The 18,955-nt window shown below is 36.7% G+C and overlaps 1 protein-coding gene across 1 annotated transcript in view; it reads left to right on the top strand.

Moving 5' to 3' along the window:
• DLG5 (discs large MAGUK scaffold protein 5) overlaps positions 1-18,955 on the top strand; it is a gene marked incomplete at both ends in the record, with an annotated part of 109,637 nt that overhangs the window by 58,651 nt on the left and 32,031 nt on the right. The window contains 7 exons of the mRNA XM_082308811.1: positions 693-836; positions 3,548-3,731; positions 7,235-7,494; positions 11,281-11,593; positions 15,535-15,765; positions 17,871-18,055; positions 18,756-18,881. Of these exons, the coding sequence (XP_082164937.1) occupies positions 693-836; positions 3,548-3,731; positions 7,235-7,494; positions 11,281-11,593; positions 15,535-15,765; positions 17,871-18,055; positions 18,756-18,881 (1,443 nt within the window). The remainder of the gene's footprint in view (positions 1-692; positions 837-3,547; positions 3,732-7,234; positions 7,495-11,280; positions 11,594-15,534; positions 15,766-17,870; positions 18,056-18,755; positions 18,882-18,955) is intronic.

Here is an 18,955-nt window from a genome sequence, read left to right as displayed (position 1 = left end):
TTTAAAAGAACATGGTAACTCTAAATCAGATATGTAATTCAGCAGAATGACTTGGTCAAATTAGTTAAATTAAATTCTTGATTAGTCAAACTGGTCAAATTCTGCTGGCACAGATGCATGCATTTGGTGTTCCATTGAAATTCTTTTTCTCAACCCTAATGGTGATTTTCCTAGGGAGCTGTAGAGAAGGTCCTCCAGCTGCTGCCTAGATGAGAAGTTTTTCCTAGCCCAGATCTCCATGCAGCCCCCACTTGACTTCGGCAGCCTCTTTTCAGCCCCACTCTCACTGCAGCTCTGTGCTTTTTCTTTGAGAGTTTTGATATGGTAGCACAGGAAAGCCAAGCAGACTGTGATTGATTTGTTCTTGTATCAAGTGACGGTTCTGCTGTGTGATACGGCTGCTCAGAAGAGAATGTACATGCACACTCAGGACTATTTTTCGCCGTGTTAGTGTTAGAATTATCTCATTATTAGATGTTATGTCTCAGTATAAAACTAATACACGTTAAAGTCAGTGAATTTTTATTTGTGGTTGCATCTTAATGTGAAGTGGTCAGTATTTAAATTAAAGCATAATATAACCTAAGTATCAACAGTTGTGTGATACTATTTATTTATTGGATAGTAATTTTCCAGACTTTTCATTCTCTTTAGTAGCTGATGTTCAACTTCATATTCTTTTTCCATGCTAGGCCTAGTCCAAAACCAAATCATGATTATGAAAGACTGAAGATTCAGTGCATGAAGGCCATGTCAGACCTACAGTCTCTGCAGAATCAACACACCAAGACACTAAAAAGATGTGAAGAAGCAGCAAAAGAGGCAGACTTTTATCAGTAAGTATTAGTAAAGCTATATGAGGTAAGAGTTTACCAGTCTGTGCTAGATCATAAAGTATTAGAACATGGTCATCATTTTTTTTTTTTTTTTTTTTTTTTTAAAATTCTGTTTTTCCACTTTAATTGCAAGGTTAACGTTTACATGCATCAGATAAACATTTCTGGCCTATTTGAAATGATAAAGTATGGATTGCTTGTTTTGTTTTGAAGAATTTGAGATAGAAATCCCTGATGTCTTGATGGGACACTAACAAGGAAAGCCTAGTTACTGACTTGCAGTTACAATCCAATAGCCTTACTGTCAGGCTGGAGAGCAGAGTATAATTTGAGAGAATGTAACTTGCTACTTTTTTTTTAATAGGTTGTGATAGCTCTCATGCTGACTTGTGTAAGTTTTAACACAGGCTTAGACCAATTGTAAGCTTTTATGAAAATGCAATAAAATAGGGAGAAATTGGTGAATATTTCTAGCATTTATTTCTGTTTAAAAAATAGTCATTGATGCAAGTAGGAATGTTTTCTTCACTTGAAAGGAAGACAGCTCAGAAATAGAAATGCAGATACATTCTTGGTTTGAAGTTTATTTCACTTAAATCTACACTATAAAATATGACTAGTATTTAATGACAGCATTTGTTTTCATTGGGGGCTGCTGGTTCTAACATAGCACTTTCACCCACAACTCTTCAAGTCTTTAAAGATCATAATTTCCTTGCATTCTTCTTCCAAAACCTGAAAGTAGTATTAAAGACTGTTAACAGGTACAGATGTAGCAAGTTGTGTGACTTCTTTACAAAGAGCTTTGTTCCTAGTTTCATTGGAGGATTTTCAAAAATCTTTAATTTGCTAGTGAATTCTGTGCAAAGCATTGGTGTTCTGTACATTGTAGATGGATTTTTTTTTTTTTTTAAGAGCTGAATACCTATGTCCATCCAGTGCTGGTGTGAAACACTTGTATTCTTTATCCTAAAAAATAAGTGTTTTGCTTGCCTTATTTAGGAGTTCTGTAGTCCCTGAAACCATACTGTTACACTCCGTTTATTTCAGTATTTTCATGATAATATAAAAGGACTTACTCTCTCATCTGAGGAGAAAAACTTTGAGTTTTAAAAGATAGAGTGATTGATTGAAATACTCAGTTTACCAAGAATATAGTCATATTTCTCAGAGACCAACAATTTAGGCTTCTGCAAAATGATGCGTATATAAAAGTACAAGCTTTCGCATTTACACTTGGTACAGACTAAGCTTATCTGGTCAGAAGAAAGTATAGCATGTTTTAATTGACTCAGAGGTATTTTTTTTTTATTATTATTATAAGAACTTATTTACTTGGATTTGAATAATTCAGTTTCCTACTTAAAACTTTAGGGATGCTGAAACTCACTGTTGGAGTTTAGGTGCCCAAAACATGAGAACACATGTTGAAATCCATGCATACAATTCCTGTTCATCCTATGAGTAATTCTCAGGGTAAAGAAAGGAATTGAGTTGAATATGTTATTCAAATGTTATTTTCTCCTGCAGTAATTCTTAGAACTCCACGCTTTAAAAAAAAAAAAAAAAAAAAAAAAAGTTACTGTTCCAAAGAATTTATAGTTTCCAACAAAATCTGCATAGCAGATAACAGAGATTAATAACCTATGTGTAAAGATTATATTCACTCAATTAAATAAACTTAGTTTGTCAAAGGCTTTTTTTTAGCAGGTTGTCCTAATTTTAAGGAAGACTTTTTTTTTTTTTTTTTAAATGCTTTGGGTCATTCTGTGCAGGAAATGTTGGTATGTCATTTCATAAGGAAGAAATACAAAGTATCTTAAAATGTAAATTGATTCTATTAATTGCTGTGTGTTATATGTGGTTTTTTTTTATAAATATGGACTTTAAAAACTTTATCAGCAGGTGTGAGAGTTCAGTTTGAATCATTCTGTTCCAAAAACAACTTGTCAGTATCCAAATGTCGCTCATCTGTGGTAGTAAAATACATTCAATTGATTTTTTGCTCTTTTTCAGCAGTGGTCTGGTCTAATTTTGGACTGCTACCTTGAATTATAATCTGAATGATAGCCTCATCATGTGGCTCCCAGTTATTTAATTTTTAAGTGAGAATGTATTTCTTTCAATAATTATGGCTTGAAGTTTGGAGTAACTTTGATAGCTTTTTACCTGATTCAATGTAGTTGAAACATACCTAGTGTGTCTGTGTTGGTTGTGGTTTTTTTTGTTTGTTTGGGTTTTTTGTTTGTTTAATTTTAAAACAACAACATATATTGAGATTTTTGTAGTTTTCATCTGTATTTTGGTTAGCTGCTGCTCAGTGGAGGGGCCCAAGAGAAACTGAAGGTGATTAGTGGGATATTTCCCATTATCTCCAGGATCATCTTATGCTTGCATTACACCATTTCTGTTTGTCTGTCTGCTTGCTTTTAAAATGGCTATGAAATGGCATTGATGGGTGGCATAAATGCATCATCTCTTCTGATGCTGTTTCTGTACTGTGTACTTCCATGTATTTTCATATATATGTCCCTGTTTGTTTCTGATTCCGCCCCCCCCCCCCCCCCCCCGTGCTTGGAATACTCAAATATGCAGAATTGAGTTAGTCTGACCTGCTTTCTTGGTAGGAAACTCATGCTTGAAATGAATTAGTCCAGGACTTTGTCCTGGCAAGCTGGCCTCTGAGAGCATTTTTTTGTGTGCCATGACAGCACGTTGCACAGTCGGCTGCTGAGTGACCAGTCACAGCTGAAGGAGGACATGGATACCTTGAAGAGGAAAAACACGCAGTTGGTGCGAGAACATAATCATCTCCAGCAGTCATGTGAGGAAATGAAGAGACTTCATGATGAGGATCAGAAAGAGATAACGGACCTGCGCAGCCAGCAGCAGCAGGTGAGCTACAGCTTGTAGTGTAAGTGCTAGAAGAGATCATGAATTGCTTCTTTCATAAATAAGTCAATAAAACTGAATATGCAGCATTGCTGCCTGTTGTCTTACTCATTCTAGAAAATCTGCCTTACATTTTACAGGACTAGGGGAGAAAATGAGATCTTGGGTACTAATTGATTTTCTTTAGCTGGAAGAGGAAAAGAATGAGGGATATAGAATATTAGCTGATATTAAGAAATTTCGATGCAGAGTTGAAAAAGATGTACATGAGGAAGATTGTGTGTGCGTGATATTTTTTTAAGTGGGTGGAGAGGCATCAAAATCCTATCTTGAAGCTGCAAAGTGATTAAAAAGCTGACTGTTTTCCTAGGATATTTTATGGGACAGCTTTAAACTTGCATGCTATGTTTGTTTTTTGGGAAGTATCGCAATAAAAAAAATGAGTGACAGGTATGTTTTTTGATTTTTGATTTTTTTTTTTTTTTTTTTTAAATCTAGTGACACTGTAATGGTTTGGGGAATGATTGAGTTAAGTTTGGTTATTGAGGTTTGCAGACGCTTCAGTTAGAACAAAGCTACGGGTTGATTAATGGTTTTGAACTTAAAAAAAGACAAGCTTTTCAGGAAGAGGTGGACATTTCAGAGCTGTGTATAACAGGCTGTCTCTAGGACAAAGTTGTTCACACATTCTGAAGAAAGAAAAGTAATAGTAAGGAGCAGCTGGTCATATCAGGTCCACGGTTCACCTATGGAAAAGTCTGATCATTTAGTTAGAATAGTTAGAATAGAATAGTAGCATGTGGAATGGTTAAACAGAGTATCTCGGTTAACTGTGTGTAAGCTCATTCACAGGGCAAACTTGCAAGTCAAACATTAGGCTGCAGAAGCAAAACCTATGCAAACAAAAATAATTATTTGCTAGGGTAGGAGGGGCAAAGGTCAAAGCAAGCTGGATGTGCCGAATGGTGCTTTAGGAGGTGCTTGAGGGCTAGTGCAGAAAATTCGTATTTCCTTTTGATCCCTTTCCTCTAATGTTATCTTGAGAGTTCTGCTGTGAAACGGTGTAGTGGCTTGGTGCAGAACATGGCTGATGCTCTGTGTAGCAAAAATGGTTTGCTGTGTAAACCCAGGCAAATCGCGTAATTGTTCTGTGCATCCGTTTCCCAGTCTGAAAAGCAGGGATGTAAAACCTCCAAGGGAAGGTTATTGTATTTTGAGGTTCTGTCCTGAAGTTTGAAGTTATCTGGCGGCACAGGAGGAGGCTGAAGTATCATTGTCAGTATTTATTTAAAGAAATTCAGTCTTGTGTCAACATCACGATTAAACCTTTAAAGAAAACGATGTATGTGACTCTCTAATGAGAAAGTTGTGTAACTCCATTTCTCGGCATGTCAGAGTGAATCATGGTGTCTTGAAGGGGCGCCAAGAGGCTTATCTTGTCTGTGTCGTTTCTCATCTGCATTAGTCTAGCGCTATTTATGTTGATCCCTCTGACGTGTTGTTTCATTGTCAGGCCGTAGCAAAACACAACATCTCAGTGGCCTCAGAGAGCAAAAACTTTTGATCGGGTTACTCTTCGTGTGGGATTGTCATGGATTTGTTGTGTAGCAGCTGACCAGGTTAAGTTTCTGCTGCTTGCATATACGGTTTCTTGTTGCCATGGCTGTCTTCCTCGGTCCAGCTGGGACTATTTACTTTTTCTCAGACTGGGATTTTGAATGGGAGACCTTCCTTATTACGCTCCTTCCTGTTTATGGTGTTCCTGCTTTCCTCCATCAAATCTCTGTGAGCAAGTTTATGCTGAATTCCATCCAATTTCTAGTATATTTGTCCTTCTTTAATTATTTAGTGTGTTTTCAGCAAAAAGATATTCCATATATGCTTTAGACAGTGAGAATCGGTTTGTTTCCGTTTGGATTCTCAAATACTTGGTTCTCCAACCTGTTCTCAGAATGCTTTGGGAAGTAGACTTCAGGAAAATGGCGCTCTCAAGTGGGTTTAAATCAACACGTATTTACACTTTACATATGCCTACAGTTTATCACGTGTTTAGTGTATCTGAAATGTTTCACTGAAGCATGCTAGCTAATCATGGGTCCAACTCTGTGCGGGTTATGCATCCACTGAGGATAGGGATGTATGTGGAAACAGCCATGCCAATGAGACTCTCACCGAAGTGCAGCCTTGTTCCAGGACTGCTTTATGAACAGTAACTCACTGCTTTTACGTGCCTTGGTTAGTTAAACGAGACAAGTGTCAGGCTGAAGAAATTTGTCTCTCTTATGTTGCCTGTGTAGAGAAGTGGTTTCCTGACAATGATGGTTGTTGTCTGCTCCCTGTGGGCAGTGAGTACTGGGCAAAGAGCAGGCAGTTTCTTTCGGTCTCCTTTCCTTTTGGTCTGCAGGCATCCAGGTTCTTCCATGTTCAGGAACTGGTCCTTACTCTGAATATAAGACACAGAGAAGATGAGGAGCCAATTTGTGCATATAGGGTAGTTGCCATGTGTTTGGTTTCAACTTTTTATAGAGCTCATGTTTTCTGTCTTTTTTTCCTTCTAATTTTTTAATGCTTTTTATTTTCAGATAGTTAGGGACATACCTTTGTAGGCTAATGTTAAGATTATATAAATTCCTGGCACCATTCTATATAGAGCTTCTCTGTTTATTCCCACTGCTCCATCAAGGCCAAATTTTAATTTAAAAAGCAGAAACAGAAAAAATGAGCATAGCATTTACTCATTTCAGGCACATTTTTTTGCCTTTTGGGAAGGAAGAAGGACTAGACTTGCTGAAGCTCATTAGAGGATTTCTGTTGTTGTTGATAGTAATTTATCATCAACGTTGCTATTTACAACAAGATTCTTATGTCAATGGAAACTAATTTGAAACTAAGATTCAGGTCAGACTTCATTCGTGTTTAAATGGATCTTTCTCTTCCTGTTCATATTTTATGGACAGCTTATGAAACACAAACCTCTCTGGGTAGTTGTCAGATGAAAAATTGTATGAATATTAAAATATATGCCTATGTGTATAACATATTTAGGATAGCCTTTATTCTCTTGAAGTTTTAAATTATTTAATTTGTTCATGGAGAACACAGGCAACCTGTCACGAATGCCACCTCGTGGTCATTTCCTAAATTACAGCTATCATCTTGGTCATCAAATGGTGATTACCTCTTGCTAAAACTAGAAAGTACTTTGAAAAAAACTTAGTTTAATAACTGTTGGTAGCAGTTACAAGTAGAGAGAGATTTTTCATGAACTTGTGCACTCTTAAGTTCTGATAAAGCAGATTTTTTTTTTTCCCCAGTTAACATTAAGCAGATATAGTAATGCTTACAGTAACAGTAATGCTTAGAAGAGGCTCAGTGTTCCCTTAGATTATTATTAAAATCGGTTAATATATTTTTGTTCTAATATTGTTTCTTATATATATTTTAAATCAAATTTATTGGACTGATTAAAAACTGAGTTTATTAATACAGTTCCTGGCATTTTTTAGGTTATGAAGCAAAATGGGTCATCAGAGATATTAAATAAACTTTATGATACAGCAATGGACAAGCTAGAGGGTGTGAAGAAGGATTACGATGCCCTAAGGAAACGGTACAATGAGAAGATTGCAAGTCACAATACGGATCTGAGCCGCCTAGAACAGGCTGAGGAGGAGAACAGACGTCTTCAGAAACAGATTGACATGTTGATGAAGCAAAGGGACACAGCAATACATTTTCAGCAGCAATATTCAACCTCTCTTAGAAGGTATAATGAGGTTTTGATACCTTCAGATATGCTGTGAAAGCAGTAACAATTCTAATGTAGCATTTTATTGTCTCTGTGGTAGAATCATAAATACTTTTCTAACTTTTTTTTTCCTAAAATTTTTCTCTAGTATATGTTATCTCAGTGTCATGAGTAAGTATGTGTTTCTATATAAGATTTTCTGGAATGTCCTAGATGGTGTGATGGGGATGTTTATTTGGAGAAATAGTGCTTTTTCTTGAGAAAAGGATTTCCCAGTTAGGGTTTTGGAATTGTATGAGGAATTTTAACCACTGTTTAGCTCATGTGAGAAAGGGATAGTCTGCCTTTCAAGCTGTGTTTATTCTTAGATGTAGACACGGGAGTCAAATACAACCAAAGTTTCATTAAACCTCAGATTTAGTGTTCCAAACAAACTCCTCAATGGGTGGTGAGTCCCTCAACATATATATCTTTCTTTAAATAAAGAAAACAAGTCAGTAGGAGGATATGATTTAACAAAAAGGTGCTTAGCAAATGAAGACGTTCTTAAGCGTAAGTTAAGTTTTCATGACATTAGAATTGCAGACCGCGTGGGACTCCGAGACAGGCTGGCAGCAGAGTTCACTGGATGCAGACATCTGGGAGTCTCACTTCTCTGGGAAGGTGCCGCTGCTGCGAGCAGCACAAGTGCCAAAACAGAAGGGCACAGACACTATGTCATACCACACTTAACCTCTCTCTGCTCCTCCTTGATAATAAGCCTACACAGATACCCATATGGGGCCGGAAGATACTGATATACATAAGGACTCCAAAAAGCATCCATGGGCATGTTGAAAATGTTTTCACTAACATAAGTTAGGGATAATACACAACTCCCACAGACTAATGCCAAAAAATGTTGTTTTCCATATTCGTAGACTTTTAGTATTTCAAAAAGGTGAGATTGAGCATATATAATAACGTACACATGAATAGCTTGTACATAGTTGTGATACATCTAATTAAGTTATAGGAGAATATGAGTAATAAGAGAATAAGTTAGTAACTTAGACTGCCATGGATTCCTGAAAGTGAGGGAAAGCCTAATACATACTACAAGAAACACTGCAACCATGCTGATACATGCAGAATCTCAACATATTTCTATAATGGCCTTGTGATTTAGGTCTCCTTCTTGAGACGAAGGTGTGGTTTGACACTGAGCAGAGGTTGGTTTTAAGAATTTCATGAAAGATATTCGTGTTCCTGTGAACCAGTGATCCAGCTAAATTAATGTAACTGAAATTCAGGAATTTTTGCCTTTTATTCAGTTGGCTTTGGGTCTGGACTTCTTTTTTACTTGATTCTATTTATAGAAGCTTTTATTTGTCTTATGTTTATACCCTTTCTTCATAACCAAAACTGTATTTCTCTGGGTGACTGACCAAAAATTTTTAAAATGCATTTCAGGTGAGTATAATTTTCAGAATATAAGACTTAACAAACTTGTAGTTTGTAGGATGAATGGGTCATAAATCGCAGCACTATTTTTTTTTCATTAATACCAAATGTAAACACAATAAAAATAAGTTTTAAAGGGAGCAGGAAGAGTAAGACTCCAGTGGTGGCCCAGGTATCATTTTGAATGTATCTTTGGCTTAAAACATATCAGAGAAGTGTTCAGCCTTTTTTCTTTTATCTGTAATGTTGTCACAATAATACACAGCATGTGAATGCCTCCAAGATGATGAATAGTTTGCAGATTACAAATTAGCTGTACCAGCTATCTAATTCCTGTGCCCTTACCCTACATGTGTGTGTCTGCATTTTGAATGTGGGCTATGGCACTTGGACAGATCTGCCTGCAGTTGCAATTGCGTTGAAGACAAAGCAGGTAGTCCTGGTGAGGGTTCTTTTCAGTATTGGTCACTGCTTATAAGCCCATGCGTACTCCTACTGACCCATCTAACCCTGCTGCTTGCAATCCATTCACAACAGTTGTTAGCAATGGGCTTTCTCTACAGAAGGCATCTATGAAAATGTGATCCAGCTGCCTGTATTTCCTCATTAGGAGGCAATCCAAGGTCAAGCAGGACCAAGGTGTTTCAGCTGGAACTTCGCTTTCAGGTTTTTATGCAGGTTTTTATCACTATTTAATGTGAATGTCCCTCTATGGCAGAGACTCTCCTTTCTGATCAGTGCCCCATCAATTCCTCATGCTAGTATGCTTGTCATAGTTTGGTTGGGTTGGTTTGTTTGTTTGTTTGGTTTGGTTTTGTTTGTTTTGTGGTTTTTGTCCTCTTTGGTTTTTTCCTTCCTTACTGATGACATTTTTTTTTGTTTGGCAAACATTGCCTTAAATCTTTTCTCCTCCCCTCTCTCCTGTATCTTCGCAGTGTTGTCCTTGATTTGACCCCCAAATACTTTTCAAATGTACTCTGGATTCTCACATGGCAGTGAGGTTGTTAGGCTTAGTCTCTAAGATTTCTGATATATCCTTGTACTTCTCCTGTAGTATATTCTTCTTACCTTCATGCTCACAGTTCTGAAAAGACCAATCCAGATTGTAATGTGTTAAGGTCTTCCGTACTGCCAGCGCTATGATCTCTTAAACTGAAGAATTTCCTGAAGGGAGCAAGGTGATGGTTTTGAAATTACTGGCAGATACTTCAGTAATGCTATGGCAATGCTTTGAATACACTGAGGCTTTCAAGGAAATACTTGAAATTGGGTTTACAGCTCTCTCTTGGGAAGGGTCAGGCAACATGCTGGATTAGACAAGAAATTGCACTTTTAAACAGCACGAGGCTTGTGTGAGAGAGAGAGAACAAAGTCTGCCAGAGGTTTGTGGGCACCTGAAATTTGGATAACCCTAAAAGTCCATCAGGTTAGGTACAGTGTTTCCATCAATGACATTTACCTGGCAGCTTTGGAGAAAACATGCAAGGAAATCTTAGTGTCCAATTGTGGTAAAACACTGCTCTCAGGAGAAGTTCCTTTTCAAACCTAATTATGAACTTGTCTGTGGAATTATTCCTACTTTTAAGAATGCTTTGTCAATATAAACACAAAAGTTACTACTTTTAAATTAAACTCTTAATGTCCTTTTTTTGATTGTGCCATACTTCAGTAGGTTGTAGTGATAAAGTGCATATGTTTTTCTGTGTTAAATTTTAAAATATTACTTTTGACAGTGTAAGATACTTTGCATTTCAGTTACTGGATGACCTACTGATGAAAACAACAGTAATGTTTAGATTAGCTGGTTTTAGTTCCATTGTCTGCATTTTTACTGTAAACCCACTTCTTTTCTCCTCTAAATTGTCCATTACCCAACCTTGTGGCATATTTGGGCATGTGGAAGTTGTTCTGTTTTTCCCAGTTTCTACATTTGTTTCCCTTCTTCCCTCATGCCTGGGAGTGTGTGTTGGGAGAAGGAATTAACTTCTAAGATGAGCAGAGCTCAACTCAATGAATAAGGTTAAACTTGTGCTACTAAATAATGACAATGTTTTGCGTTCCTTTTAGACTAATTTGATAGAAATTTACTTTTAATAACTAAATTAATTCTGAATTATTTCTAACAATTTTTATGTTTCAGTTCCTTAAAGAGGTTCTCTAATATTCCTAAATGTTCACTAATATTCCTAAAGCAATAATTAGTCTAACTTTTATTTTGCAGCACTGAGAGTACACTGTCAAAGATGTCCTCTGTGGTTGTGTTTTACTAATGCATACATTTGGTTATCGAGCCAAATCCTTAATGTATGAAAAAGGAAAAAGAGGAACAAGTATCTTACTGGCATTTCTGCTTGTTTTTAGATTTGAATCAGTACAGCAGGAACTAAGCAACGCCACAGCACAAAACAAAGAGTTGCAGAGAGAGATGGAGCGATTACAGTCAGAAGTGACGAGGTTCAAAACAATGCAGCTGAAAGCAGCAAAGGATGCAGAAAAATACAAGGAAGAAAGAGATTCAGTTTTCAATGAATACCGCCTCATAATGAGTGAGAGAGATCAAGTAATTAAAGAGGTAGATAAGCTTCAGACAGAGCTGGAGCTTGCAGAATCCAAACTGAAGAACACTTCTTCTGAGAAGCGAGTGGCTAATGAAGAGATGGAAGCTTTAAGACAGGTACTAACCTATTGTTTCAATGGAGAGGGGAAACGAGTATACATTCTTGATGCTAGAATCAGAAATATATGACTGATTAATGGAAAATAGGAATGCACTGCAAAGAGGAAATTCCGTGCTGATGTTTTCCTATAGCAGTCCTTTTTACTGTCAACTTAAGATTGCATGTTTGAATAGAGTACCTGTCAGTTGAAATTTGCTATTCACTTGACTTAATTCTGTTCTGCTGATTATAAATCTTTCCTTTACTGCATTAGTCTTCTATGCCTTTTCAAGTAATGCTCTCTGTAACAATATAGCTCTAAATATTCATTATTTTTAACTTCTAACCTTTACAGGAACCACTGGATACTATCTACTCTGACTTAAGACGGTACATGATAAAGTAGTCTCAAATATTTATGCAAAGCCTGTGCTGACATGCATGTTCTTACTCATTTGCCCTCCTTCTGCCTTTAAGTTAAAGAGGACATTTTGAAGATTTTTTCAGTAGAACTCAGGCATGCCTTAAAGTGTGCGAAACCAGAACTTTGTATTTTTCAACACTATGTTCTTGAAATGCTTATATCACAACCATGTTATAATGATGCTGTTAAGAGTTCCAAAACACAATTTATTGCTTGGTTTCATTTCAGCTGACATGCATTGACTTGACCCTTTTGTTTACAAATACTTAATTTAGCATGAAATAGATACAAGAAAATGTATTCCATTGCCTATAAATCTCATTTTACTTTTTTCACAGCATTACATCTGAACAAAATGCCCTTTATGAAAAATTAAGGTGTGGAGCTTTTTTTATATCACACCATTGTTGAGGGACATAATGTGGATTGTGACATACGGCATCGGAACTTTAAAAAATGACTAACTTCTGGTTTTAAGAATTCATAGTTTTCAACCCTGCGTATTTGCCAGCTAAGTAATTTAGCTTCTACAGTGGGTGAGGTTTTCATACGTTTCGTATCTGTTCTACTTTCATCAAAGCCATTAAGCCAATAGAAATGTCTGTTGTTGATTTCAGTGGCATCAGGATAGCTAGTAAAGGAATATTGATGAAAATAGCCACAATTAGTCGTTCTGCTCCCATTTGTTATATCTGTCATTGTGGCCCTATGAGTAATTTGCCAAAATGCTTTACGGGGCAGGAAATTAAAATTTTAAATACATGGGTGTTCCCTCCTACCTAGAGGACTTGAAGGGGTGTTTGTATAAGAACAGGAAAGAGCCTAGGACTGGTGAGTGAGATACTGGCAGGGCACAGACATGTGCTTTTCTTCACCCCCAGAACTGGCCCATCAGAAAGCAGAAATAACTGCTTCTATAATGTACTAAAAGGTGTGAAATAGCAGTACTGTGAGTTTTCTTTCTGTTCCTGTTTTCCTTTCCTGTAGCTATGACTCTTCTGCTTGTGAGCAGGTATGTTCCTGTGTCACATAGTACTGGATCGATGCAGCTGCATTCAGTGCATAAGGGATTTTCTAGTTCTGCCAAGGCAAATGTTTGAAAGGTTGAAAAAATTTGTTGATCAAGTGATACATTCGCTTGAAATAGTATCCTGAAAAATGCCCCTACATAAGTGAGATTATCCTGTCAGTGAATACTTGGTCTGGTGCTTGCCAAAATGTAACTTAATGTTCTTTGCTCTACTTGTGATGTATAGCAGCTTTATGTGCCCTGTTAGGTAGCACCCATTGACTGATTGAAACTGACCGAATCCCTTTAGGTCACTTTAAATGTAGTTTCTTCGATGAAACTTGTGTTTGCTAGTGTACCTTTTGCATCCCAAAGAAATGCAAAAGCAACTGAAACGGCTAAGAGGTTGATTGAGGTTGAAGAGGCATTAGATCATGGGCAGTTACTGATGAGGTCGGTCAGTCAATTTCCTAGTTAGATATTTAAGCTTTATTGGTCACACATACCCAAACATAATGGGTTAATTTACATCCAAAATGTAATAATTGCCTGTCATTTATAGATGATAGAAGAAATCTCAGGATTTTGCACTAGGGACAGTTTTGGATTAATTTCTCATGAGTTTTGCCACTCAAAGCTAGGGATTAGATGTTACAAATTTCCCCCTCTACTTGCCCAGTGGTGTTTTTGTTTGGCATAATCTTTTGCTCCAGCAAATACTTAGAATGTCGTGTTTCATCTCAGTGGTAGTGAGCTTTCCCCTCTGTTTAATAGACCTGTTGTATTTTACCCTGTATGAGATTATTGCACTATATCCAGATGTGAGAACTTCCTTCAAACATAATAATTCTTCAGAAATTCAGAACTGTTCTTCAAACCAAACCACTCAAATGTTTCCAAACAGAAGCTGTTCTCATCGGCGCCAAATGGCACGTTGCTCTGTGCTGTCATGTTGGAATTTTGTGCAAATGTCACAGGCAAAAGACGGAGGTGAAATTTTACTACTGACCACTGGAGGCAATGGCTGCTTTTATTCAGATAGTTTATATTGAGCATGCTGGAATAAACTCTGTCAATGTGTATTTTTTCCAATCACGTTAAAGTACTGTAAATTCCTGTTTAATGAAGGGCTTTCTGGGAACTTTCCCTCTGCCTTGATACTTGATGACTTTCCTTTCTGCTGCATGCTGGAAAAGACTTAATACTTTTGTGTAATTTTTATACACACATTTGAATGCACATTTTATACAGACTAGAGTTAAGCTGTGCAAAACGTTGCTTTCAGTACTAAAACTTGTCTGCACCAGAATATGGGTCAGGGATTTCTCTCTTCAGAGGTATTGAGCAATAGAAGCTCTTACTAATGTTGAAAAATCTTGAGTGCTCTGGTAATTGTGATTCACTGATATGTTGAAGTTCACAGAGCAAGTCATTAATTCTAGTGCTTGCCTGTTACTCTGTAGCAAAAATATCTGTTTTAATACCATCACAGAACTGTTTTAACAGCCTGACTAGCCTTAATTAGATGCCATATCTCAAAAACAATTATATTAGTAGAGCAAAATGCAATTGTCATCCATGCTTTAAATAATCAATCTTATTCCTTGCAAATTGTAGAGGAAAATAGAATGGAAGTCAGTACATGACGTGGTGTCTTTCCATCCTTAAGTCTTTGGACCCTTTCCTTCTTTTGGTTTTCAGATGTCAGCTGTCTCTGGTAATCTTTCTGAGATGAAGACATCAATAGTTTCCAGCTAGGAGTGCCTATATGTAGAATGACTTCTTCGTAGCCATTGGCTGAATGCTTCTAGAGAGCTGGACCATCTAAAAATTTAGTGGCATGAAATTCAACTGTTTCAATGCCTCGTTCTTCCAATAGGAAGTCTGGTTTAAGCTATTTTAAAAGGACAGATTTTATTTTATTTTAGAGCTACCTTTTACTTATCTGTTTATTGTGATGCATTTGAATTCCACATTTAATAAGATGTGCTGACATTGTGCTTTAAGGCATACTGTAGTTTTATCTTTGAACCTTCTGTAGTTTGCACATCGGTGTCTTACTGGCATGTGACTTTAATGTCCTTTTGAAACGTATGATGAAGCTATAAGATACTTATGTAGCTGGATTGTCTAAATTACTTCAGTCCTATAAAATCGAGGCAGTTGCTTAAAAATATTTGCAATATATTCTTACCCTTTGCCGTATTTAAAGCCTTTTTTTAAAACACCAAGTCTGACTGGTTAATAACCTTCCCTCATTTAGGTTCCTCAAAACTGTGAGTGCTCCTGATTCTTGCTTACTTTTGACATAGCACTGTGCTAATGTGATGGTGTGATACCTTTAATACCACATTTAATATTCTTTGCTAGTACTTACTTGTATGTAATGTGAGTACAGTCTGTTCTGCTCCCATTTTTTAGAACATTAGTGGTAAACTCTCTAGGCTTTTAAGGTGTATCCAGTTGGAAAGATGAACTGTTTCCTTCTGTACTTAACCTACTGCAAACAATGGATCTTGTTTTAGGAGCTAAACTCAGCTCTAGTGGAAAGAGATCGAGCAATTTGTGAGAGGAATGAATTGCTGGAAAAATACTGTCATGAAGTGAAGGACAAAGCTGAGGCCCAGAAGGAACTTGACCAAGCTTGCAAGGATATAGAGACAGTGAAGGAAGAAAGAGATGTTGCCAGGAAAGAGAGAACAGAAGCTATCATCCAGAGAGACCATCTACTAAGGGAATATTATCAAGCTCGTCAGGTATTGCAAGTCTTCACAGATGACTTTTTTTTTTTTTGCTAGCTTCAAAGGGTCAGTAATTTTCAAGAGATTAGTTAAAGGTCTAGGCACATTGGGTGTCTTCCCCCTTTTCCCCGAGTCACACTAAAATACCTACGTATAAACACATGTACGTTCTTCAAGACATAGTGACAGAACTTCTTGTTTGAAAGAAATACAGTCATACTTCATATTGAGTTTCTGTTTGTAAAAATCAATGGCAAATAAAATACTGTGATCCAGCAGGCGGTTAGGCAGTTTATTACCTGCTGGTAGGCTTGTTGCCATCTATAACGTGTGTTGTTCGTGCCTGTGACCTGCTCAGGATGTTAGCTATTTCTAACACTTCATAAAGGAAGTTAATTGAAGTGTGATTGTAAATTTTCTAATCTGTACGTGTTCTTAGTATAAATATGCTATTCTGACAATTTATGTGTCTGTGTGGGTAGTAATGTTTTTAAAGTTCTGCACACTTACTGATGCTCTTGTCTTGTGTGCAATGCTAAACATCAATCCGCATACAGCTATAAATGCTTACATATGATGTAGTATGAAAATGCACGGTATCACAACTTTTATGCTCATGAAATATCTAAGGAATACATTATCATTTAACATTAAACTAGTTATTTTGGGTTGTTTTCATTAAACTTGTTTTCTCTTTTCATTGAATACCAACCCTTTACCAGTAAAAAAAAAGTTTCTAGTCTTGCCTGGCACACTGATTTGCCAATCCTGAATGAGTATGTGGGGAAGCTATTGAACTATGCTTTCAGTTGTACTGGAAATAAATCTTTCATTGTGTTTGGTTCTTCCTGGCCAAATCAGTGGGACTTTGGAAACTTGTGCTTTTCTCAAGGAAGCAGAGTAAGCTTGGGTGAACTTTGCTGTGACTTAGCAATGGACCCGCTCAGATGCTCACATTTGGCAGATTCCAAATCAGAATTGACATTTCAAACATAAACATCTGTTTCTTGATCTGAGTGGGTTTTTTGATAGTCTTTTTCCTGCCAGTGGACTGGAAGAGGAGAAAGTGATCCTTGGAAACAAGAGAGACAATCAGAAGGCCAGGCATGACTCTTCATATCTTCTGTTTGGTCTTATTTGTCACAATTTTTATTTTTTATTGTTTATTGTTGAGGTGAGAAAGTAAACCTGGGATTAAGGTTCAGTGCCCTCTTATTTTTGAATAGAATTATAACTCATTTAGAGAAAAAAAAAAAAAGAGCCTTTAAAGCGTATTAATCGTGACTTAGTAGTCTCTCTTTGATATACATGCATTCAAGTCTTAAAAACATTCCTCCAAAGTTTAATTTTTAATCAAATGACAAGTCTGGTCAGATTCATTAGATTCATTTATATTCTTGAAATGAACCAGACACAGTTGTTTGCGAGCCCATGGCCTTCAGTGTTTGTGGTGGGCTGTACCATTGTAGTTGGCTTGTGTTTATTGTGCTGCAAGCTTGGACTATTCTCTGTGTACCTGTATTACTACTGTCACCATCTCTCCTGTTCAAAATAGAGAATGTTAGAGGAACAAGTTTATTTAAGAAGAAAGTAATTCTTATCTAAAACAAGAAATATTCAAACAAAACTTCTTTTGGAATTCCATTGCGCTGCTTTGGAGTTAAGGGACCTGTGTGAATCACAAGTCTGTGTTGTGAACGTGTACATCTAGTTGTCCCAGGGTAAACAACAGACATTAATGCAGGAAATCTGTGTTGTAACTGCTTATAAGAGTATATCTGATTTCTAAATATCTTTGAAGTTTTTTTTCTGTCTGCTGAGCAGAACAAGGTAGAAGCATGGAATGTCATCTTTGAAGTGCAAAATGTTCACTGATGTTATTTTGAAGTGAGGATTCTTACTCACGTTGATTGTATTTGCACAAATTTGTGTGCCACTGAATGAAATACATTACAACAGTTTTTATCTTTTTTTCCCAAAGTTGCTAGTAAGATAAATGAACATTTTTCATGAAACAATGAAAATTGAATACATCAGGTAACACATATAGTAAAAGCTGTTTGTGCATACCTACCTAAAAATTGTGCCTATAATACTTACCTGTGTTTCTTAATTCCTAGATACAAGATTCTGCTACCCTAGACATAGAAAGAGCAAACAAAGAAATTGAAATGCTTCGGAAACAATATGAGGCAATGTCACAAGAACTAAAGGAAGCTGTCCAGGAAGCAGAAGTAGCCAAGTGTAGGAGAGATTGGGCCTTTCAAGAGCGGGATAAGATTGTTGCAGAAAGGGAAAGTATACGGTAAATGAATGCTACATGGTACATGAGCGATCTTTGTAACACCTTGTGTGCAGTTGATGCAATTCTAGGTCTTGCTGGGTTTTGCTAGCACTTTCTTCAACTTGTTGGAACTTCTGCATTAGCTGTCACAGGGTGATTTTTTTTTTTTTTTTTTTTTTAAAGTTGAGGGCACCTTACAAGATACTTTGCTTTGTCTGTGCTTTCATACCCATAATATGTCTCTGGTAAATACCATAGAGCCTAACAGCACTGCTACATAAGAACAACAACGTATGCATTCTTTTAGGCATGATAGACCTAATCCTGCTATAGCTATAGTCCTGCAAGTAATTCTTTACCTGTGGGGACATTTCACAAAAAGTACCTGACATATGTGCTACTAAACATATGTAAAGAACTAAGGGAAAATACTTCAATCAGAATTTTTTTCTGCTAGTTTAAAGAAGATAAGTAGAAATAAAGTTTTGAAAGGGATAAAGAAAGTTTCTGTTATTTTGACAAGGTTTTCCTTAAGACCTCACATTTTTTTCTTCCTTATGCGTTTGTGTTTGTTTTTTTTTTTTTTTTTTGAGAGAGAGAGATAGATATCTTTTGAAACTGCTTTTTCAAATTTTGCTGTAACTATACAATGTGGTAAAACTAGTTTGTTACTTAGACAGGGTTTTAAGTAACTAAATGGATACTTCTTTGCTTTTGAAAGGACTTTGTGTGACAACTTAAGGAGGGAGAGAGACCGGGCTGTGAGTGACTTGGCTGAAGCTCTTCGCAATCTGGATGACATGAGAAAGCAGAAAAACGATGCTGTGCGTGAACTGAAGGAACTAAAGTATGTTAGAGAAATGATCAAACTGCATGGAAGTTTGTGATAAAAACTTTGGTTTGTTAGCTGTGTTTGCAAGT

This window comes from Platalea leucorodia, assembly GCF_965183815.1.
Source record: "Platalea leucorodia genome assembly, chromosome: 4".
Lineage (NCBI taxonomy): Eukaryota > Metazoa > Chordata > Aves > Pelecaniformes > Threskiornithidae > Platalea > Platalea leucorodia.
Note: the sequence above shows the minus strand (reverse complement) of the source record. Positions and strands in the feature narration are given on the sequence as shown.